This window comes from Rhodofomes roseus, assembly GCF_022264815.1.
Source record: "Rhodofomes roseus strain CIRM-BRFM 1785 chromosome Unknown C8Q71scaffold_8, whole genome shotgun sequence".
NCBI lineage: Eukaryota > Fungi > Basidiomycota > Agaricomycetes > Polyporales > Fomitopsidaceae > Rhodofomes > Rhodofomes roseus.
The window spans coordinates 26,522-47,993 of record NW_025952964.1 but is presented as its reverse complement, the minus strand read 5'-3'; the positions used below and the strand labels follow the sequence as shown (position 1 = coordinate 47,993).

General features: G+C 57.7%; 9 protein-coding genes across 9 annotated transcripts; 8 read left to right on the top strand and 1 right to left on the bottom strand.

Moving 5' to 3' along the window:
* Positions 1-1,422, top strand: C8Q71DRAFT_547732 (uncharacterized protein). Its single transcript, XM_047919278.1, has one exon. It carries the CDS (start codon positions 51-53, stop codon positions 1,233-1,235), a length of 1,185 nt encoding a protein of 394 aa, XP_047779580.1. The 5' UTR covers positions 1-50; the 3' UTR covers positions 1,236-1,422.
* Positions 1,423-7,210: 5,788 nt separating this feature from the next.
* C8Q71DRAFT_547677 (uncharacterized protein) lies at positions 7,211-8,981 on the top strand. The gene is made up of 6 exons (XM_047919277.1): positions 7,211-7,231; positions 7,298-7,413; positions 7,478-7,842; positions 7,899-8,073; positions 8,140-8,823; positions 8,883-8,981. The coding sequence occupies exons 2-5, from the start codon at positions 7,393-7,395 to the stop codon at positions 8,764-8,766; spliced, it is 1,188 nt and encodes a 395-aa protein (XP_047779579.1). The 5' UTR covers positions 7,211-7,231; positions 7,298-7,392; the 3' UTR covers positions 8,767-8,823; positions 8,883-8,981.
* Positions 8,982-9,774: 793 nt separating this feature from the next.
* C8Q71DRAFT_547643 (uncharacterized protein) lies at positions 9,775-10,963 on the top strand. Its single transcript, XM_047919276.1, has 4 exons — positions 9,775-10,047; positions 10,107-10,121; positions 10,178-10,473; positions 10,531-10,963. Exons 1-4 carry the CDS (start codon positions 9,909-9,911, stop codon positions 10,936-10,938), a joined length of 858 nt encoding a protein of 285 aa, XP_047779578.1. The 5' UTR covers positions 9,775-9,908; the 3' UTR covers positions 10,939-10,963.
* A 363-nt stretch (positions 10,964-11,326) lies between these two features.
* C8Q71DRAFT_897703 (apolipo protein O-domain-containing protein) lies at positions 11,327-12,632 on the top strand (the record flags this gene model as incomplete). Its single annotated transcript, XM_047928761.1, has 4 exons — positions 11,327-11,344; positions 11,403-11,468; positions 11,532-11,703; positions 11,760-12,632. 4 exons carry the CDS (start codon positions 11,327-11,329, stop codon positions 12,332-12,334), a joined length of 831 nt encoding a protein of 276 aa, XP_047779577.1. The 3' UTR covers positions 12,335-12,632.
* C8Q71DRAFT_547514 (uncharacterized protein) lies at positions 12,526-13,252 on the top strand. The gene is made up of 2 exons (XM_047919274.1): positions 12,526-13,178; positions 13,234-13,252. Exon 1 carries the CDS (start codon positions 12,610-12,612, stop codon positions 13,135-13,137), a length of 528 nt encoding a protein of 175 aa, XP_047779576.1. The 5' UTR covers positions 12,526-12,609; the 3' UTR covers positions 13,138-13,178; positions 13,234-13,252.
* C8Q71DRAFT_547543 (glutathione S-transferase) lies at positions 13,189-14,573 on the bottom strand. The gene is made up of 4 exons (XM_047919275.1): positions 14,090-14,573; positions 13,908-14,022; positions 13,748-13,848; positions 13,189-13,687 (listed from the first exon to the last, which is right to left on the bottom strand). Exons 1-4 carry the CDS (start codon positions 14,461-14,463, stop codon positions 13,630-13,632), a joined length of 648 nt encoding a protein of 215 aa, XP_047779575.1. The 5' UTR covers positions 14,464-14,573; the 3' UTR covers positions 13,189-13,629.
* A 2,605-nt stretch (positions 14,574-17,178) lies between these two features.
* Positions 17,179-19,369, top strand: C8Q71DRAFT_752986 (uncharacterized protein). The gene is made up of 2 exons (XM_047923416.1): positions 17,179-17,475; positions 17,527-19,369. Exons 1-2 carry the CDS (start codon positions 17,275-17,277, stop codon positions 19,264-19,266), a joined length of 1,941 nt encoding a protein of 646 aa, XP_047779574.1. The 5' UTR covers positions 17,179-17,274; the 3' UTR covers positions 19,267-19,369.
* Positions 19,370-19,599: 230 nt separating this feature from the next.
* C8Q71DRAFT_722889 (uncharacterized protein) lies at positions 19,600-20,253 on the top strand (the record flags this gene model as incomplete). The annotated part of the gene is made up of 1 exon (XM_047921555.1): positions 19,600-20,253. One exon carries the CDS (start codon positions 19,600-19,602, stop codon positions 20,251-20,253), a length of 654 nt encoding a protein of 217 aa, XP_047779573.1.
* Positions 20,254-20,453: 200 nt separating this feature from the next.
* On the top strand, positions 20,454-21,457 carry C8Q71DRAFT_856735 (uncharacterized protein; the record flags this gene model as incomplete). The annotated part of the gene is made up of 4 exons (XM_047927337.1): positions 20,454-20,770; positions 20,823-21,150; positions 21,221-21,283; positions 21,341-21,457. 4 exons carry the CDS (start codon positions 20,454-20,456, stop codon positions 21,455-21,457), a joined length of 825 nt encoding a protein of 274 aa, XP_047779572.1.
* Positions 21,458-21,472: the final 15 nt, after the last annotated feature.

The window sequence follows — 21,472 nt, the reverse complement described above, 5'->3', positions numbered from 1 at the left end:
ACAGACAAATCGCCCATGGTTTTCTAGAATATGACCTACGAAACTGGCTCATGGACTGTGCGCTGAGTAGCACCATTGTAACGGACGATATGATCAAGGACAAGGCTATGACGATTGCTCGGGGATACCACCTTACCGGAGGGAGGAATAAGTTCGTTTGCAGTCGGACTTGGATACGGAGCCTAAAGTCTCGCTATGGCATCGTGAACGGATGCTTCATGGACTACTCGGCTTCCATATCCCGCAAAAGGGACCAGGCTCTCGGGTACTGGCTAGTACAACTACCTCGTCGATCAGTGCCAGAATTGGCTCTGGCGTTCAAGGCCGCGCGGTCCATTCAAAGTGCTCCCACACCGCTTCTCCTCTCTGCCGGTGATACTCTCGAGACCAACTTGTCCGACCAGGAGCGGAAGATCGAGTCTTCTCCTTCTGGCGACGTTCCCCCAATTCCTGCGTCCTCCGCTACGCCTACCGTATCTGCTGCTGAACAGTCGTCCCCTGACATCATACTGGATGTGGATAGCGCGGACCTCCTACCGGTGTCTTCAGTCTCGCGTATTGAAGAGTACGACACAGACATAATGTGTATGCCCGACAATGGTTTGGGGACCTGTCGGACGCTCCCTGATCAGTCCGTATCGACCCCCGATGGACCGCATATGTCGAACACGTTCTTCCCGTCCGACCCAGCATCCGCATCGACCCAGCTCCCCCTCACGGCGCTTGATCCATCCGCTTTCCACTACGATCCGTCCCTGAACCGCATAACGTTCCTAAATCCGGACCGTCTCGAGGATCTTCCTCTCGACCATTTTCTTCCTACCGATGACGTTCCTCTTCTCGATCAAGGTCTTTCTACCGACCAATTCCCTCCTCTCGACCAAATCGTTTCTCCTGCCAGTGGGCCAGGCCTTCCGACCAATCAGTCGCACGCTCTCGGTATATACGGAGACGACCCATTCCTTGCACTCTTGACAGACACAGATTCCATGTCGTCGCTCCTCCCAGATCCATCCGCGGACTGCACATCGCTGTTCTTCCCCGTATCCCATGACAGCGTCGCGCCTGGCTTCGAACCAGCGGGTGCTGACATGACGTCGTTCGTACCCCAACTTATGTTCGACGGCCTCGACGTGTCCACGTTCCACACCATGGATCTCACCGGCAGCGGTCAGGCCGAGTTCAACGCAGCCATGCTCGATTCGTGGTCTGCCATCACCGAGTCGACCATGTAGGGCATGCCCCGGCGGCGATGGCAAAGAGAGCACGATCTGCGTGCTATATACTCTTTTGGTCTACCTCTATCCTCGCCGCATTCACATAGACGTTCCTGCATCGTTCCTGTACCGTGTTGCAGATCGGTTGTGGTCGACTTCCTGGACCATTCATCCCCTTCCTCCTGGATCCCGTGTCATACATTTCTCTGGGGCATTGTATCTCAGTATGACTGCAAGGCCATCGCTCATTTGTTCTGCCTGACTAGCTACGTGCAGTGTTGTATATCAATGTACCCATATTAGTATTTCGCATGCGGCGACTTACTGTCACCTGTAGTTTCGCACCTTCTATCTTTGCTTCTGTACCACATAGTAACTCACTCTCATATTTTCATCCGGTTTGCTCAGTAATCATATTCGCGTTGATGGTATTGTAGGCAATGTTCATTGCGTTGAGAGGGTTCGAGTCCAGTGTAGTACCACGACTGTACGTATACGTACGTACATATATAATATTCATTCCGATTGCGCTTCTCGATAGTGAGTCTAAGTAGTATGTATATGACGATCGTATAGCAGTATCTGGACAGACGAGCCCATACTACCTGGTTCCCTTGACAGAGATGTGTGCCCGAGTTGACTGCGCTGCACGATGATCTGCCACCAGGCCATCTGGAGACCGCCTGTGGCGAAATGCGAGCGGGCACCTGACTCGGAACTCAGTTGGTCGTCCGCTCCGACTTGTGAACGGGCCCTGCGGCAAGCGTCTCGCGGGGGTCGAAGCTTGCTCTGACAGGTGGTTGATACTTTTGTTACTGCGAACTGGTGCGTGTCGCATGAGGACGGTCAGTTGCATACATTAGATGGCTCATTCAACACCGTGTAGTACAGTTGAACGACGCATGTACGAATCATTCAAGCATGCACCGTACTGCCATATGCTGATTGCGCAACTTGTACCCATCAGCATGTCCGTCTTGGATTCCGATACTCCCTCTTTCGATCCCCATATGGTGTCTTGGCAGAAACTAATCAGAATCAGAAGAGCAGAAGCCAAACAAAGACGGCCTCCGGGGGAACCCATCCTCACTCGAAGGCCGTTCTATGCTGCGGACAAAAAGGCGGTCTGCGAGCTATACGTCGCGAATCCCGGTATCACCCACCAGCGGATTGCAGATCAATTCGGGGTACACAAGTCAATGGTCACCAGGGTCCTTGCTAAAAAGGATAAATGGTTGAAATCACAACATCGACCAGGCTTCCGGTTCGCGCGACCTCGGTAGGACACCTTTCTCGACAGAGCGACATGACACTAAGGTTCCCTCAGAGCCATCGGGTTTCGTGAGGTTGAACGCCTTATGGAGGCCTGGCTCGCTACATGCAGAAATAAAAGCATCCTGGTAACAGACAAGATGATCAAGAAGCAGGCGATCTTGTCCGCGGAAGACGAGGGGCTCCGAGGAGAAGACCCTGATCGCTATTTTCACTGCAGCCGCACATGGTTGCGAAGGTTCAAGGAGCGATTCGGTATCATCGATGGTGTAGCCACCCGCGTCGGCTACACGCCAACCGATCTAGCAAGAGAACGCGCCTACGGCCGTTTCCCGTTGGAACCTTTTGCGGAGCATTCATTTGACGTGCTTGTTGAGCTGTTCAAACCCTTAGGCAGTCCCACTCGAGTGGTCGATGGCGCGGAACAAGAGCTGATGGACTATGTTCCTCGGCCGACTTCCCCTTCCTTCGCTACGTCCTCCGACTCTCCGCGTTTGTTCGATAGCCCTTCACCGCTTCATGGCCCTTCTCACACACCGTCGAGACCTAGCGACTCCCCGGTTTACTCACCGGCGACTCTGGGTTCCGTAACATATCCCGAGGCAATTGCCCGCGGCCCATTGGCGGGGGAGCCTTTCCATATTCCCTACGCTCACGGTGGCTATCAGGAATCTTTCCTGAGAGGGTCGAAGGATTAGCCCTAAACAGCCTGAATGCGGACCAGTGTCGATCAAGCGAACGTGTCAACCAAACAGGTTTGTCAGGTATTAGTGACCTGTGCTATGACCTCATTCTGACGGCGCTGCATGCATAGCTACAGAGCTGTGTTCGACCGGTGGTCATCTCACTCGTATCTTTCCCCAGGCTTGCAGCTCCCTTTCATCCCCTTACTGTTACTCCTTATCCCCCCAAATTTCGACTTCATCGTCCCATCTGTGCCTTATTGCCTCAATCGCACCTCCCTCATGCTTCGTTTCAACTATGACCTGCAATAGTGCGTTTCTACTTGCTTCAGCTTGTGTATTATTCGAGACGTCTTGAGTACCTCATTTGCGTACATCGTATTTTCCCATGTACTTGATCCTGGTCCTGATTTTGCTACATAAGGCTCAGCCCGAGCCATGATGCGAGACGTGCTTGTACGATATGCGTGTATGAACAGTGAATGCTGTTTCTGTGTTCATGGGACAGAACCTTGCAGTGCGGTACGTCAAGCTGGACGTATGTACGGCGACGCTTCAGACCCACTTATCTCATAGTCACGCAACTCAATCACTGTCAGCGGCCCGGGGGCGTGCTGCATGGGATCAGTTCAAGCCTGTTCGTGAATGGACTTCCCCTCTCCGCTTAATTTACTCCCCATCATCCATATCGAGGTCAGTAATGATGTACGGAAGCATATACCGTTCCGTATGAATGTTCTCATGGTCAAATAGCACAACTAGGCTCTGCATTCTGCTGAATATGTTGCGCAAGACTACGACATATCTTTGGCAGATACACTCTGCCTGATATGTGTCGCGCTCGGTATAGCCTGCTTTCTAATCAGTTATAAATCCTATCATAGAAGCATATGGACTTTTTCGTCGTCGTGCATAATGGGTCCCGGGTGTAGAAAAGATGCATTCAAGTTGTGTATGCTCGGTGAACTGCTACTATAGAGGTAATAATGATATTTGATCGGTTCGAGATGTATTCCTGTAGTAACTCTTATCTATCTATGCAAGTGAGTATAAGACTGATGTGTGTTGAGCACCGCGGGCCTGAAGCGCCAACATATTGGGGGACGCGTCGCTCGACGCGATGAGAGTCGTGATACTATTGGTCACATGATCGCGTGTGCACGCGCGTCATGTGCGCCCGTTCGGGCCTGCATTATGATGTGCAATGTGCATGAGGCGGTGACAATAATGAGAGCGGGGCGTTCGAAGGCCCTCTTCCTCCTCCTCTCCGCCAGCTTGTGGTACATACGCTCAGGATCGATTTATCCGTATCTACATCTACGGACAGTGCCTGGATGAGCCTACAAACCAGGCTCACGCACATGATTGAGGTGCGACGTTGACTGGACAATGGGGAGAAGACAGAACTTTGACCTCTTTGCGATATAGCAGACAAAACTTCAGAGCAAAGACTCAACGACATAGATAGAGGTGCACAACATTAAGCCTGTATGGAGTTTATCTTCCCTCTCTCCTTGCTTAGTATCTAAATGCACCGCACAAGTATCGATGCCTACTATCGAGGATCCCTTGTCTCTCACCGTTGGCACAGACATGCAGTCTACGGTGACCAGAGATCCCGAGATTCTGCGCGATGTACCATCCAAACGTAAACCGGGCCCCTCGCCGTCTTCTTCGTGGTTGCTGGCGCCTGGTCTCGACCTCGGGCTGTTGAAATACCGCGAACTAATGCGGCGCGAACGCCTCCTCTCTCTCGCGGCCCGACCACCAGATACGCCGATAATGCCAAGAAAGGCGTTTCGTAGTAGTGACAAGAAGAAGGTTTGCGAGATGGCTCTCGCAAATCCATCCATGTCACATCAGGAGCTCGCCGATCTCTTCAATACGAACAAGAGTACGATTACGCGGACGCTCCAACAGAGAAGCAGGTGGCTCCAGTCTGATGAACGCAAGGTTGCTAGGAATCGGTACGCTGCCTTGGTCATCCTTATGTCTTGTTCACTCATATGATTACCTTTACCAGGCTTCCGGTCTACAAGATTTTGGAGCACGTTATCGTGCGCTGGCTCTTGGACTGTGCGAAAAACGGGTCCCTTGTTACGGACGACATGATTAGGGATCGCGCTATGGAGGTTGCGCACCAGAATTATCTCGTTAATACGAGACGGCCTTTCACTTGCAGTAGGACCTGGTTGCGACTTTTCAAATTGCGGTTCGCCAAACTGCTCAACGCGCTCGCTGAACGGTCGGTGACGTTGCCTTCTCAGCAAGGAAAAATGGTCGACGACTCTTGCACCCATTACAGCCCATCCTCTTCGGAGTTGTCGTACCCGCCCGCTTACTTGTCACGTACGAATCTTCCTCCACGCTTCGCAGTTCTTTCGCAAGGATCCACAAGCAACCCAGATTATAATCCAGGCGTTCCTGATGGTCCTATATCAACGGTCGATCATCCGCACCTAGCCACGCCTGCGCTCACCGTAGTATCCGATTTCACCCTTCCTCGTGTCGAACAATGTTCCTCGGATGAAAGTTCAGGCAGACCAGATTTGTCTACACCATCTGGCCTCCTCCTTGAGACCTCCGAATTCTCGGGGCCTCGCCCATCATTGCATACGCCTGGAGGTCCTCCCATACCTGACTGGCTTTGCACGTCGGACCTTCCGTCCACCAGCCACGAGTCCTCGTCCCAGCATATAGCCGTCCTCGAGCAACCTTGGATGACTATCTCTACACCAGCCCCGCACAACGATATCGACCACCATACGCTTGTCGCCAACCTATTTCCAAACGTCGAGTCACAGGCCCCATTCACGTCATCCGTTACTCCCACTCAGATCGCTATGCGCCCCGCCCAACCTGTTAACGCCCTTGCTGGGCCATTGGATCCCAACTGGCTAGCGGTCTTCACCTCTTGTGTCGCTCCGGATCCCGGTTTACCTGGCGACATCTCATTTGACACCTTCGACCCAGCGTCGGATCCCGACTTGTCGAACCACTATACTTCGTCCCTTGCTCCTGCAACGACCATACCCAACCTTTATTCCGTGGACACCTTCGACCCGTTTATCCTGCCCGAAGTATCCGTTGAGCCCCTGCCACCCTACGAGTGGCAGATTCAGAGTGTTCTGGACAGCGAACATGCTGTCGGTAATACATCGTCGTGGTCGACTGCAGTGTCACTTGACCCCAGCAACGGAACCTCGTTTCTGGCATCGGGCTCGACCCACAGCAACGACGTCCCGCAAAGTGACGTGTCCGGTTTTGAATATTGGTTTGCGGGCGACAGGAGCGGTGACGTACTCCTTGATTTTCTCGCACCCTGATTGTGGCAAGGAATTCCCTCGACGCACGTCTTCTAGGTACGCTCGGTACTTCTCTACTGCATCGTGCGAGTAGGGCCGTCTAGAGTTGACTGGCTGACATGTACTAGTGCGTTTCGCGCCACACGCCTCAGCCACTGGCACATCCGAGTCACGTCTCGCGGCCATCGCCTTCATTATATCCGAGTTATGTATACGCCCGTTTTTCATCCTACGACCTCGATGACCACATATCCGGAATTCACGCGTCAAGACGAGTTCCGGATGGTATCAGCAGAGCGGTATCGCCTCCCTTCGCGCGCAAGGCACCACAGAAATCCGTACGAGCTGACAGCAACCGCCTCCGAGGCGAATCGCCCGCGATGTGGCACATGAAGATAACTTAGCACTTTTCGTGCAATTGTATGATATTGGGTGTGGGAGGTAGAGTGGTACTGGTGTATTGGTATTCTCGGTATACGTATGTACATGTGTCTCGGTGCTCATTAATCGCTCATTCCTCGCAGACACTGTGATACCCCAGTGATACTGTAGCGTTGCTTGCAAAGTACTTGTTGATCGTTACGAGCGTTTCTGGTGGTATCTATGTATTGGGCATCTACACGCCTGTAAGTACGCCTGTAGGCTGTAGCAAGATGCGAGTGGGCGCCAGGCGCCTGATCCGATGGGCAACCCGCGCTCCGAGTGCGACTTCGCGCCGAATGGGTAAGTGCCATGAGTATCACTGCACTGCATTGCCAGATGAGTCCTATCATTCACGTCCAAGGCCCGTAGGCCTGTCCTGAACAAATTCTCACTTGAGCCCAGCCGCAGTGTCTGCGTTGTTTCTAAAACGCACCCCGACGCCGTTCAGCCCTCATCCTATCGATTCTGGGCGCAACGATCCTTTGTCTTGATATGGCCACGTCAACTCAACATGTGCGTTTGTTTGCTATGGAGTTCTTGGCTGTTCCTCTCATCATCATGATCCACTGTAATCTAGGTTGTGGGAGACTTTGACGGTTTCGCTACCGGAACGGGGCCGCGACTCTGTGTGTCGGTCCCGACGGTTCAACGAGAGACGTCTTCCGCTGAGGCTCATCGACCAACCTGGACGACTATCAACGAGGCTAAAGCGAAGTATCGCAGACCTGCTCGGTTGCCCTCTCACACCCGGAGACCGTTCTATGCCTCTGACAAGAAGGCTGTCTGCGAGATGCACATCGCAAATCCTAGGATGACGCACCAGCAGATCGCAGACCAGTTTCAAGTCAGTCGGTCCATCATTACCAGGGTCCTGAAAGACAAGGAGAAATGGATGAAGTCCAAGCATGTGGATGGTCCAAAGTTTGCGCGGAACGTGAAACGGTAATACGGTATCGTTGCTGGCTAATATCGTGTTCTCCGCCTGATCTGTCATTCAGGCGACTGAAATTCTGGCCAATCGATCGTGAATTGAAACCTTGGCTGTTGCAATGCAGGAACGAGAAGGTTACCGTCACCGACAAGATGATCATAGATCGAGCCATACTGGTGGCAGAGGATGAGGGTATGAGAGAGGGAGGCCACTCACGCCAGTTTCGTTGCGGTCGGGCCTGGGTGCGCAAGTTCAAAGAGCGGTTTGGCATCATTAACGGAACGGCGACACGTCTTGGCTACACGAAGACTGAACTTGCGAGGGAGAATGCGTTCGGTTCCTTCCCCCTGGACATGCCATTTTGGATCCAAATACCTGACGAGCGCGGGAACTACCCATTACGATCGCCCCCTTGCAAGGGGAAGTACGACGACATGGATTGGGAGATCATCGGTGATTTCGTGCAGTATACCCCGCGTCCAGCGCCCATCGAGTCGACGACGTCCGAGTCGCATGCCCCTCCTGTTTCCCAAACGATCTCGCCGTCCAGCTCGCCTAGCACATCCGCTACGCCAATCGCGACGCCAATATCGCCCTTCGATCCTATGCATCCGTATTGGCGCCGCTCTGGCAGTGACATCGCATGGGGCGATGTTAGTGGGCTTCTTCAAGACGACTGCCAGGACCACACGGAGCCTCTGGGCGATTTTCGCGCCCAGAGCCCTCAAGAGCATGTCGTGCAGCCTTTTGTTGTGGGCGGGCCTTCCCGATCACCGTCGAGACCTGGCCACTCCCCGGCTTACTCACTGGCGACTCCGGGCTCCGTAACATATCCTGAGGCAACTGCACACGACCCATCGGCGGGGGAGCCTTTCCATGTTCCCTACACTTACGGTGGCTATCAGGAATCTTTCCTGAGAGGGTCAAAGGATTAACAATGAACAACCTGACGGCGGTCCAGTGTCGATGAAGCATGCGCGTCGACCAAACAGGTTCGTCAGGTATCATTGACCTGTGCTATGGTTTCATTTTGACGGCGTTGCGTGTATAGCTACGTCAGAGCTGTGTCCCACCGGTGGTCATCTCGCTCGTCTCTTTCCCCGGGCTTTAGTACAACTTCATTTCATCCTCTTACTGCTACCCCGTATCCCCTGTCCAAACGTTCGACTTCATGCTCGTCCGACTATATGTGGACGCGTTCCTACTTGCTACAGGTCGTGTATTACTAGCTTTAGCACCGCATTTGCGTTGTACGCCGTGTTCCTGAGAAGTTGTTCGTGTACTTATATTCGCAGTCCTAGTTCTGCTATATAACGCTCAACCCGAGCCATGCGAGACGTAATTGTAGCATGTGCATGTATGAACAGTATATGTTGTTGCTTTGATAGTGGGCCAGAACCTTGCAATGCGCGGTACGTAGTAAAGGTATGTACCGTTGTAGTACGGCGACGCTTCAGAGCTTCAGATCTTCAGACCCAGTCCATAGTCGCGCAATTTGGTCATTGTCAGCGGCCCGGCCCCCGAGGGCGCGCTGCATGGGATCGGTTCACGCCTGCTCCGAGCTCGTGAATGGACCTCCCCTCCTCGCTTAGTACTCCCTGGTGGAGGCATCTCAGACAACACAGCCCGTCTGCCCTTGCTCACGCATCTCCCACCGCCAACGACGAGCACACACGACCTGTCGCCCGCAACAGCGACGGCTCACACGATCTATACTTACGCCTGACTATCCCACCACCGCTGCTCATCCCGGACCCAGTCGGACGCACCACAAGACGCCAGCCGGCCTGCAGTTGTCCTCCTCTCATCGTCGCTGTGTACTTGACTGAAAGACAACCTAGCTACGTTGTTCCGCTCAAATTCCCTACTGCTACGCGACGTCCATCGACTTCTGATTCGCGCCGACAAGAGTACACCCCGGCGGACGTACAACAGACGACTGAACTTCGGGTCAAATCGCCCATCGACCGGAGCCCTCTGTGCACTGTCTCAGTGTCTGACGAATCCACATACCACCGATAGCTGACGCCTGGCGCCTCGGCCCTCTCCCTCCCCCTCCCCCCGCAGCTTGCGCGCGATGGCGACCCAGCCGCTCACGAACCTCTCCGCGACCGCAACAGCGACCTCAAGTCTATCGTCGGGCAGCTCGAACTCGAGCTCGTCCGGGTCCTCGGATAGCGGGAGCGATGGTATGAACTCCTCCGCAACGCTGTATCGTACGTCTGCTCCTCGCATATCCCCGACGGTGGCGCTGAAATACGTCCGCACGGCGCAGTATACACCTTCCTCGGTGAGCACACCCCCACTGCAGCACTCCCGCTCGATCCGGACTGACTTCCCCGCCAGCGACCCTCGTCCTCCTGCTCTCCGTCTCCGCCGCCATCGTCGTGCGCTCCTACCTCATCCGCCGGCGGCAACGGCAGCTCATCGCCGACGCCATCCGGGACGGCATCATCCCCAACGCGCCCGGGCCCGGCGTGACCCTCGAGCACGCGACGCTGCTCGCGCGGCGGCCCGAGCTCTTCGACGTATACCTCGGGCACGCCCCTGCGGAGCGCGAGAAGGCGGCGGGGAAGGGCAAGGCGAGGGAGAGCACGAGCAGTGCGGGGAGCGTCGGGGGCGGGTGGTGGAACGCTGTCATGGTGAGTCGTAGACCTGTCATCGAGAGGGTGAGGAGTGTTGACGGTCGGTCGGTGAAGCCTGTCGCAGCGAGAGAGGTTAGGACGGCGCCGAACACTGCAGGAAAGACTCAGCCTTCACATGCACAACCGCCCCGACCACCGCCTGTGCTGCCTTCGACTTTCGCACGGCTCCGCCAGCAGCTCCGGGCGATCGTGCCCATGCCCTCCGTAGGGGCCTCCATCCTCCCCGCACCCGCCACATCCGCCGATGCACGACAACCAGAGGTCGTCGAGCTCTCACCCCCGCGCCCCCCGTCGCCAACGCGGAGCAGCGGGCTGCTCGATGTGGCGTTCCTCGTCGCGATGCCCGCGCCGCACCACGAATCGCATCACGTCGAGCAGGAGTTCATCCCATACGTCGAGTTCGGCATCGCGCGGGTGAGCGGGAAGGGCGAGGTCAGGATGGATCAGGAGGAGGCGCCATAACGCACAAAATCATGAGAGGGACCCGGATGGACGTGTATTGCTCGGTTGATCAGTTGTACAAGTATACCTGTATGGATACCTTCGTGTTTCGCCATGTTGTTGTAGAGTATGTTGTCATGGACTTGTGTACTAATAGACTGGATGTACTCATACTCGTGCCGAAGTGTGACCCGCAAATGAAGATTGCATTCAGACTCAGAGGTCGCCACGCAGTATGAATTGGTAGGTTGATTTATTGGTACATACGTACCGGCCTCGGCGACTCGGTACGGGCAGTAGACGGTGAGATCTGGATCTGAGCTGGTCCGGGCGTTGCCGGAAGTGCTCGCCCGCGTAGAAGCGCCGGTGAGCTCACTGCAGCCACGAACGGCCATCCTCTCACTCTCAAATGCTGCGCCTGCTTGCGGTATGTCGTCCTATCATACCCGCGTGTGCACTGCTCTTACAGGGACCTATGTGGCTAGCAACGCAGGGCGGCCCTTGCCACCGCCGCTGCTGCGGTCGCGGTGACCCAGACACCGAAGGACAAGGTGCGCACGAGCAGTCTCGCTGTCTCTACCCCTTGGCTCACGCTGACTTTCGCGCCGGAACAGCTTTCAATATATCCTGAACCAGACCGGGATGTCCTGCTGATCGAGACGCCCTCCGAGCTCGAGAAGCAGATCGGCAAGGTGCGCAGCTCGGTGACCGCGACCTACCTCGACGCCCGGGCACAAGTGCAGGGCGTCGTCTCGCGGTGGATCAGCGTGGAGGAGTCTGTAGAAAGTGCGTCGCACAGCCCGTTTCCTCGCGCCTTGCTCGCTGACAATGGCTGCACGCAGAACGCATCAAGTCCCTCGTCGCCCCCGACGAGCCACTCACACCGGGCATCCTCTACGTCGGCGTCGCGACCCTCACCGGCTCCGTCCTCGCGCGGAACCGCTCCCTCCCCGTGCGGCTCGCCCTCCCGCCCACGCTCCTCCTCCTCTCCCTCCGCCACTTCCTCCCCAAGACGGGCCACAACGTCTCCTCCTACCTCGGGTCCCTCGAGGACACCTACCTCCCCGGCGTCGCGGAGAAGCACGACATCGCCAAGGCGCACAGCGCGATGACCTGGGCGCGCCTCCAGGACGCGAGCGCCGCCGGCCGCGCGCGCCTCGGCGAGAGCGTGCTCCGCGCGGTCGTGAGCCTCGAGCAGGCGACGGGCTTGAAGCTCCAGGACACCCTGGGGTGGAGTAAGGGCGTTGCGCGCGCGGTGGAGGGCCAGGCGCGCGAGGCGGCGGCGGCGGTGCAGCAGAAGGCGGGGGAGGCGGGGGCGGTGGTTGCGCAGAGGGTGGAGGAGGCGAAGGGCGCGGTAGAGCAGAACGTGCACGAGGCGGAGAGGAAGGCGGACGAGCCTCCGAAGAGACTAGTGTAGAGTAGCGCGTATGGATGCTACAGTTGTCCTCAGGGCCTGCTTCCTCCGCGAGAGGTACCTTCCATTGACATGGCTGCTCTCTTCATTCCGCGCGACATAAGTGCTGTCGCGTTCCGGGTAGCCGCCTCGGACTGCTGGGTGGTATTGCCTTTCTCGGAAAACTTACGCTCGTCCCGCCGGGCGCCTGTCTGTCCAGCTCACTTGCACTTGACGCTCATCACCGCCGCACGCGCCGTCTCCTTCACCCCAGACTGACCCAACTCCCGCCGCGCAATATGAGCGCAGTCCTCTCCCTGGCCAGGCCGTCCTCATCGAGCCTCACAACAGCCGTATCCACATCCCAGTCGCGCGCCCTCCAGCAATCCCGGTCGGTCTCCTCCTCGCCTTACGGCCGCACCCACGTCTGGAAGCACCGCCAGCGGGTCCTCCCCAACCCCTTCGCCCCGCACTTCCCGCAGACCGTCTTCCACGTCGACGGGAGCACCTTCACGCACTACACCACCTCGCCGCGCTCCCTGTTCAAGCTCACCAAGGACACCACGAACACCCCGCTCTGGAACGCCACGCGCTTCCTCGGCGAGGCAGAGGAGGAGGACGCCGTCACCGGTCGCCTGGGCAGGTTCAACAGGCGCTTTGAGGGCCTCGGCGGGTCGGGTTCCGCGTGGCTGGAGCAGGCGGATACGGAGGAGGGCGTGGAGGCGTTGAAGAAGATGCAGATCGAGGCGCAGGCGGTCATGGGTACACACAAGCAGGAGAAGGAGGACGTTAAAAAAGGGAAGGGGGGCAAGCGCGGCAAGCGGTAGGCGGGCGGGAGGTATTTGAGGATGCGGATGCGAGTTGCGCGGTGCGTCCGTCGACGTGCTGGAAGGCTACGGGCTGACCATGTTTCACCTTAGAAGTTTCTATCTATCGGTTGTTCTGTCGCTCTACCCACCCTTTGAGGCTCGCAGCAGTGCGGTACTCAATGGCCGTCACACACTAATCGCAGACTACATGCCTCTGCAGCCATTGCCCGTCAATGCTACGTTTCGTTTTCACTAGCCCAACACAGAGTGTCACATATACTGAGCTGTCGTGGTGTCTCAGCATGGCGACGTTGCATGTACGTCCTCGTTCACCCTCCATGATCCTTGACATCGTCTACTCATGACTGAGCTATCCGTTCGCTGACTCCTTGATGCCCTTGGTGAGAGCTTCTTTCGAGTGCACGCCAGCGTAGGTCCAGATCAGACCCATGTTTCTTCTTCTCGACATGCTACTCTACAAGCTGCTCACACGACCCTAACCGCGGGTTATCAAGCGTTCTCCTTCACAGCTTGCCATGCCGGGCGGGAGCTGATGTCCCTCCACCATCTATGGAAAGAACCGTAGTCATGCGCCCGTGGTTCGACATCCTGGGTGGAGTCGGCTCACCTGGACACGTTCGGTCTCGACGAAGTGGTGAGTAGATCGTATCCCATGCTCCCCATGGTGTTCCCGAAAGGTAGATGGAACAGGTCCGCCAATGTGATTTCCTGGGGGAAGTTCGCACAGTGAGAGAGGTGGAGTGAATGGCGAGCCCAAGACGACTCACGTCTCCAGCAAGGTACCGGTGTTTGGACAGGAGGACCTCGTACGCGTCGAGCTTGCTGTTCAACGTCTTCAACAGATCCGCCACGATCGTCTCGTCCGTCATCAACTTCGAATACCTTCATCGCAACCCGAGGGCACACCCAGTTCACGACTCGCTCCACACCCCACGCACAGACCACTCACCTCTTGAAGATCACCTCCCACGAGAGCGCGTTCATATACACATCAAAGTTCCCCAGCTCCACGTTCGCCGCTTGCTCGAACAGCGCCATCCGCTGGGGGTCCTCCGCGGTCGGCATCAAGCCCTTCTGCGCCGGCCCAGCGTACTTCGCGACGAGGTACCGCCCGATCGCGCGGCTCTCGAACAGGACGAACCCGTCGTCGTCGATGTACGGCACCTGCCCGAACGGCTGGTGCGCGAGGTACGCCGCGGCCTTGTGCTCGTCCGTGAGCATGTCCACCTTGACGAGCTCGTATGGCACGCCGAGCTCCTTGAAGATCACGGCGGCGCGCCGTGTGGCATGCGAGGGCGGGAATCCGTAGAGCTTGATCGTCATCGCGCGGCTGGCACTTGTCAGAGTCTTGTCGTTGGCTGGCGGCGTGCAGGTGCAGCTCGACTGGAGGATGCGAGCGATAGGCGGTTCTCATCCCCGTCCTGAGCCTATTTATCCCGCCTGCCATTGCGTGCGAGAAGCCGACCCTTCGCAGAGCATAAGGTTCAAGGGTGCTGCGACGCCACCGTGTCGAGTGATTGGGCCTGGGACATCACCGATTCTCTCAGCCGTGCAGACACGAAACATATGACTTTGCATGGGGAGACTGCCCGCGAAGGTGGCGTTCCCGGAACAGGCGCGATGTCCGACGTGCGATGTTCTGCGGGGGACCGGTCGCTGTAGTAGGCCAGATGGCCCACGGGTGGCGATTTCTTATCCCATGATCTGCACGCATGTCGGTGCTGTCAGGTTCATATCTATGACAGAATGAGAGGCCCGAACGGATCGGTTGGACCCTTCTCTATTGGCGTGAGAGGTGCGGTTTCATTTTGGGATGGGCTGTCTATGGTAGATCGGGGATGATACGACAATATTGTTGCTGACAGTGAGTCACGGAGCGAGTTTCTGCAAGCTTAGGTCGTCGAGTTCACTATGCATGCATGCAGTAGAACAAAACATTTGGGTAGTGCCGTCTGTGCGACGAACGACGCTAACCTGGCTTGCCAATCTTGCTTTATCTATGTGATTGTGACCAGATCATTTTATACTGTGGTGTGTCTACAGGTCCTACTACAGGATGTAGCTAGCATCCTAGCGTTGTCTACATCGCTCGAGAATGTCGAGTCAACTACACAAGACTTTTTCATTGCTGTTTTGTGTGCAGCCGACGAAGCTGTTCATCCGGGGCTCATCAAGCGCCACGAATGCATTGTGAGCACCGAAACCGAAGCTCTCGGTCGTTCTTCCAGAGAGCAGAGACGATGCATCAATGCAATCGGCGCACGAAAACACGAACATCTAGGGTTGCCCGAGCCTTGTTGATTTCCTCTAGCGTTTTTGCCATATGGAAATTGCCGACGCTCCTAGTGTCGCAGTGCGTCTCGAGGTGTCGCCCTTGATCCGACTTGCGCCGCTCGGCGGGCAGCACGCAGCCGTACCCTCGTAGGGGACGAAGGTCGTGGGACGTCCTGAGGGATCACGGGCGTTGGGCCGACATGACGAGGGTATACGGGGCATAGACAAGATTGGGAGACCACGGAACCGCGCAATGAAGGGTCGTGTCGCATGCGTAGAGGATAGACACTGTGTGAAGCATCCCGAGTGGTGTTCCGCGTGGTTCTGTTTCGACGACGCAGTGTACGTTTTTGCCTGGAGTCTCTTCTGACTCGGCTTCTAGGGAAGCACTGCGATGTGGTCGCGCTGTCGTGGTAGCACGCCGGTATGGCGATCCTCCAATGCGGACTGTTCGCCACTGAACGCCGATCCGCTGACGAAATCGAAGATTGCCTCGTACACGCCGATTGGGAGCATTGGTTCGCACCCAAAACCGCCTGCGCTTGCTCGGCTGGCCTTGAATGGGAGACATCGTAACGCCTGCCCCAAAAGCGTTCGAGTGTTTCGGCAGCCTCGGCAGCCCTGAAACGCGACGTAGATGTCAGACGAGGACCGCAAAATGCACACGGGGAGGTCGACTCACATGGACGAGAGCCGCCATTCAGAGTCAATGCGCCTCTCCGTTGCAGATACGACGTGCTCGCCTGGGGGACGCGAAATGTGGAATGACGTCCAACACACAAGGGTGCATGTGACGGCCACTGGGCGGCGGTAAGTGCGCCTGCAGGATGGTCAATTGACTGGTGAAATTCACCTGGTCGTTGAGAATTCCTTCTCGAACTCCCATGCGGAACGGCTGGATGGGTGCCTTGTATCGCTGGGCGCAGATACTGTCGCGCTAGTCGGGGAAGGACACAGTTGCTGGCAATGCTGCGTTGGCGGCCCAGCGGGAGTACCACGGTAGGCCATAGCCAGAGGAGGATGATCGGTCGAAGTCCATGAGAGTGGCGACATTGGGATGTGCGGTTTGGAGGGATTGCACCGAAGAAGGAGGCGTATTTATACCGTAGGAACAATAGGACGGCGTGGCCAGTGATAGGAAAGGGGTAACGCCAGGCGCACCCCTATCGACGAACCTTGTGCCACATATGACCGTGACAGGCCAAAGTTGGGTCAAAGCGACGGGCGTGTCTAGCAACCAGTCCAAGACTAGACAAATTGGATCAGCCGGTGGATGGCGCAATGATGCGTGAACTAGGCCTATACCGGGATACGACGTACTGTCATAGAAGCAGGGAATGCGTCGATGGTGGTTAGTTCGGCTTTCGACCGTTTGAAGTCTGTCTCGCGGCGTTAGCAACTATGCCTACGAGCGATAAGGTATTGTCTAGACGGATGTGCCTAACGAGGAATAGTCAAAATGAATGAATTTAGATTCGAGCGGCATATTGTTGGCAGAGACAGACCCCTGACGCATGATAGTCAGAGACCGTCAGACTAGCCGCACTGACTCGGGGAGGTTGTGGTCGGCGTAGTATAGGTGAATAGCATCACATTTGCAGGTCCCGTTGTAGAATATAAGCAGATGTTCCGCGGGTTTGTTCCTTCGCGTGAGGGGATCCCGGTGAAGGAGAGACTCGCCTCCTCGTCGCGCCGGGTGGCTGTAGATCCATCTCCAGATCCGATCACACCAAATTCGGTCGATCGTCTCTCAGCCACCCCGCTCTCGTCTCCCCACACCCGGCCGGCCGTTCTTGGATTTGTAGAATCTGTACTTGTATATTGGCCATTGGTTGCCAGCCCGCTGGTCAAACAGCCGACATGCAACATGCTGTGGCAGAAGACACTCCCCGCGAAGGCCACGGTGTCGAAGACGAGGATGCTTGGGACGACGACGAGTCCGAGGACGACATCGAGGCAGAGGCCGAAGACATGGCTCGCCGCCTTCAAGAGCAGCTGCGAGCCGACATCGAGCGAGCACAGCAAGAGGCGAGGGCCCAGGCGAATGGTGCTATCCCGCAGGCGAGTCAGACAGTACCTACTCCCAGCGTCGCAGCCACAACATTGCAACAGCCTATTGCTGGGCCATCCACCCCACCTCCCAATGCACACGAAACTATGAGTCTGGAACAACTCGCACATGGGAATGCTCCCGGAACTGCGAGCGAGAGACGGAGTGCCTCTGCCATCCTCACCATGAAAGCCATCCTGGCCTCGGCAGACAAGAATCCACTAGTGCGCTCTACGCTGGCTGCATCTGTAGTCCCTGGCGGTGGCAACCACAATGTACTAGACATCTTCAATCAATGCATCACTTGCAGAAAAGTAACGAAGGACGTTGCAAAGCACCTCGTTGAGGCCGTCATTTCGCTCGCCAAGTCCGAGCTGCTCTTCGCGTCGCTCAGGAACTCGGACGCGCCTGCCATACAGCTCGACAAGGGTAAGCGACGATGGGACGCTGCAGATGGCCCCTCGCACGATGAACCACCGCAAGAGCCTCCAACCAAGCGCGTCGCCCTCGAGCAGCCAGACTTGCGCTACCAGGTCTCCGAAGCGGTCAGGCTCATCACACACGCGCTCTCCCCCATCGCCTCCAGCCCAACACCCATGATCCACCCCCACCTCATCGCCTCCATCCACCTCCAGCTTCACCAGGTCTTCCTCTTCGCAGTGACATCCGCACCCCGCGCAGGCGACCGCGCCACTGCTCTCCAAGAGCTCGCCGGGCTCATCCAAATGCTCGGCGTCCTCAGCGGCATCCAAATCGGCTCCCAATCCTCCGCCTCCGAACCCCAATCCCACACCCCCGGCTGGTCCCAGTCCCCCGGCGCGCCCGACATCGGCACCGCCGTCTACCCCTGCCTCACATGCCCCAAGGTCTTCGCGCGCCTCTTCTCGCTCAAGGCGCACCAACGCGTGCACCTCCTCGTCGAGCGCCCCTTCCGGTGCGACCTCTGCGTCGCAAGCTTCGTCCGCAACCACGACCTCAAGCGCCACGCCCGCCTCCACGAGCGCCGCGCCTACCGATGCGGCGGCTGCGGCAAGGTCTTCAGCAGGCGCGACGCCATCAAACGCCACCAGGATAACCGCCGCGGCGTCGCGCGCGGCCGCACCGGCGACGACGGCGCGCACGGGGCGTTCGCGGGCGTCGCGGAGAGCGTGTGCGCGTACGCGGAGATCGTAGAGGTCGAGGTGGACCGACCCGAGAGCGAGGAGGAGGCCGTGCGCCGCGCGAAGATGTGGGACGGCATCGCAGCGAGCACGATGCAGTTCAACGCGAGCGCGAACGGTGGCGCGCCCCCGATGTATACCAACCACCCGCTCGGCCCGGACGACGGCCCCGAGGAGGGCGAGATGCACCCCGGCGTCGTGCTCGAGGCGCAGGCGATCGTACTCGGCCTCCACCCGATGCTCCATGGCTACGTGACGAAGGTGCTGGGACACGCACCGGTGCTGCAGAATACTGTCCAGCCGCCCTTGGGGCAGCAGCCGACTCCCCAAGCGGCCTTAGCGCAACCACCGCCGGTGTCCGCTGGCCAACCGACCCTGGCGAGCGTCATTGCAAGCGCGAATGCGAATGGCGGATTCGCGATGCCCATGACGGAGACCTCGCAAACGACGACGCAAGCAGATGTGCCTTCTGCATCCTCTGCGCTCTCTAGTGCGCTCTCGTTGTCGGAGGAACAGACACGGCTGCTAGAGCAAGCGATCGCCCAGGCGGCACTGGCTGCACAGGCGCAAGCGGAGGCGGAGGCCGCCCTCGAGGAGGAAGACGAGGGAACCGATGATGAGGATGACGAGGAGGACGGATAACATGCCTACTTTGTGTGTACGGGAGCATCTGAACGAATATTGAATGTACCTCTGAGTGTACTAATTGTGATCTGGATAGACTTGCGTGGGTTTCCCTGTACGTCGTGCCCATGCTATGTGCATCCATCAGCTGGACGGGCCACAAGCGTCGCTATAGTGATGAAAGGACCGAACATGGACAAGCTGAACGATCGGAGATGTGATCTAGCGAGGCTGTGCAGCTGGAACACGTTCTATACTAATACTATTCCCACTAACCACAAAGGAAAGACAAGCATTGTTCAAGCCCTGGTATAAGAGCCTTCCGAGTTGCTTCTTCGCGGACAACGCGACATGTTCCACACCTTTACAGTCCACGACGCCGGCCGGCCGCCACCTGCCACTGGAGAGGACCTCGGGTCGACATGGCTCACCATCGACCTGTCCAAGGGCACCTGCGTCGAACCCCCACAACCCCTCTCCGGTCGGATTCAAGTTCGCCATCCACTGGTGCGGCTCCGTCTCGCCCCTGCAGACGAGCCGGTCGCGCAAGTCCGCGTCGAAGATTTACCTGTGCTCGAGAACAGGAAGAACAGGACATGGATCGTGGCAGCGCGCCCAAGCCGTCAGCTCGGACCTCAGTCCCTGGTCATACTCAGCACAAGCTTGGAATCCAGTGGCGTCGGGCGACTCGCAGCCGTCACGGGCTTTTCGCGACACTGGGTCTGCTTCCGCGTCCAAGGCAGCAAGGAGCCCTGCGGCCTGTGTGTTCCCCTGGTGTGGGCGAAGCTGGGCGCGCTGGAGCGAAACTTCCATGCGACGCGCTATGCTGAACTGCCGCGACTGCCTCGACCGCACCCCGAGTTTGCTGACAACCCGCTCATTACGAATAGCGACGTCTCGCCGTACGAGTTTGAGTCCGACGAGGAGGATGAGCCCGAGGGGGAGGAGGTAGATAGCCTTGCGATCGCGAGTGAGAAGAGAGGGCACATCAACGAGGATCCCTGAAGACTCGGTGGAACATGAGTCTGAAGGCTGGCGAGGAGAGTATCATGCACTGCATGGCGTACGTGTTCCCTGGGCGTGGTGGGCTGAGGCGGGATGGTTGCTGATTTGCGGATATAATATTGTACACAACACCAATTAATAACATGTGGACGAGGGGAGGAGGAGCGCCACAGACGCGTCTCTCCTCCGCCACCACCGCCATGTCGGACGCTCTGCCAGCCATCGGCGCCCACTGCGCCCTCCCGTCCTGCAACCTCAACGACTTCCTCCCCATCCGCTGCCCTTGCGGCCGCCTCTTCTGCAGGGACCATGTCGCCCCCGACAAGCACGCCTGCCCCGTCGCCGCCGACCGCACAGCCGCCCTCGGCGGAGAGCGATCGACGCCTGCGCGCGAGAAGTGCGCCAAGGAGGGGTGTGCGCGGCCGAGCCTGGAGAGCGCAGTCCGCGATGAGGGGAGGGGAGAGGACGCTAGGACGGCCGCGCGGTGTGCGGGATGTGGCGGAGGGTTCTGCGCGTAGTGCGTGTTCGCCAGTGCGGTGGTGTCCCTGCCTCACTGACTCCCTGGGCAGCCACAGAGACCCGTCCTCCCACTCGTGCTCCCCCACGACCCCCGCTCCTCCACCCAAGAACCAGACTGCACGCGACCTCCTCGCTAAGAACTTCCCCACCACTCCCTCCTCCTCCTCCGCGAAACCCGCAGCCCGCGCGAAGAAGCCAGCGAACAAACAGATCGCACTCATGCAGATCCGCCGCCGCGCACAGCCTGCTGACCCAAAGGACGACCGCCCCAGTGTGAACGTCCCCGTCGGCGAGCGCCTGCACGTCGAGCTCGAGCTCGAGGGAGGTCTTCCAGGCGCGCCCAGCACTGGAGGGCAAATCGTGTATTGGTTCAGAAAGGTACGTACGCGCGTCGCACGGTCCTGCGGGCCTGTGTGCCGCGTAACACTGACTGTCTAGCAACGTGTAGAACATCGCTACGGGCAGAGCACTGGATGTGCTCGCAGGAAGAATGGGTGTCAGCACGACAAACGTAGGTGCACGATTCTCCATTTAGTGTCTGTCGCTGACGACGTACGCTCGCTTGCAGCCGTTGCAACTCTCGAAGATCAGTGCAAGTGGTGACACCATCGCGCTACGGAACGACGCGCCTCTCGCCGACCAAGTTGAGGACGCAGACGTCATCCGTTTAGCAAGGCGCACATAGCACATCGAGGCGGGT

Coding starts and splice junctions, on each gene's coding strand:
- C8Q71DRAFT_547732 (XM_047919278.1), top strand. CDS start 51: ATGGACTGTGCGCTGAGTAGCACCATTGTAACGGACGATATGATCAAG.
- C8Q71DRAFT_547677 (XM_047919277.1), top strand. CDS start 7,393: ATGGCCACGTCAACTCAACAT. Junction 7,414..7,477: donor TGGCCACGTCAACTCAACAT/GTGCGTTTGTTT, acceptor ACTGTAATCTAG/GTTGTGGGAGACTTTGACGG. Junction 7,843..7,898: donor TTTGCGCGGAACGTGAAACG/GTAATACGGTAT, acceptor TCTGTCATTCAG/GCGACTGAAATTCTGGCCAA.
- C8Q71DRAFT_547643 (XM_047919276.1), top strand. CDS start 9,909: ATGGCGACCCAGCCGCTCACGAACCTCTCCGCGACCGCAACAGCGACC. Junction 10,474..10,530: donor GGTGGTGGAACGCTGTCATG/GTGAGTCGTAGA, acceptor CGGTCGGTGAAG/CCTGTCGCAGCGAGAGAGGT.
- C8Q71DRAFT_547514 (XM_047919274.1), top strand. CDS start 12,610: ATGAGCGCAGTCCTCTCCCTGGCCAGGCCGTCCTCATCGAGCCTCACA.
- C8Q71DRAFT_547543 (XM_047919275.1), bottom strand. CDS start 14,463: ATGACGATCAAGCTCTACGGATTCCCGCCCTCGCATGCCACACGGCGC. Junction 14,023..14,089: donor TGGGAGGTGATCTTCAAGAG/GTGAGTGGTCTG, acceptor GTTGCGATGAAG/GTATTCGAAGTTGATGACGG. Junction 13,849..13,907: donor ACCGGTACCTTGCTGGAGAC/GTGAGTCGTCTT, acceptor AACTTCCCCCAG/GAAATCACATTGGCGGACCT.
- C8Q71DRAFT_752986 (XM_047923416.1), top strand. CDS start 17,275: ATGCAACATGCTGTGGCAGAAGACACTCCCCGCGAAGGCCACGGTGTC. Junction 17,476..17,526: donor CGAATGGTGCTATCCCGCAG/GCGAGTCAGACA, acceptor ACATTGCAACAG/CCTATTGCTGGGCCATCCAC.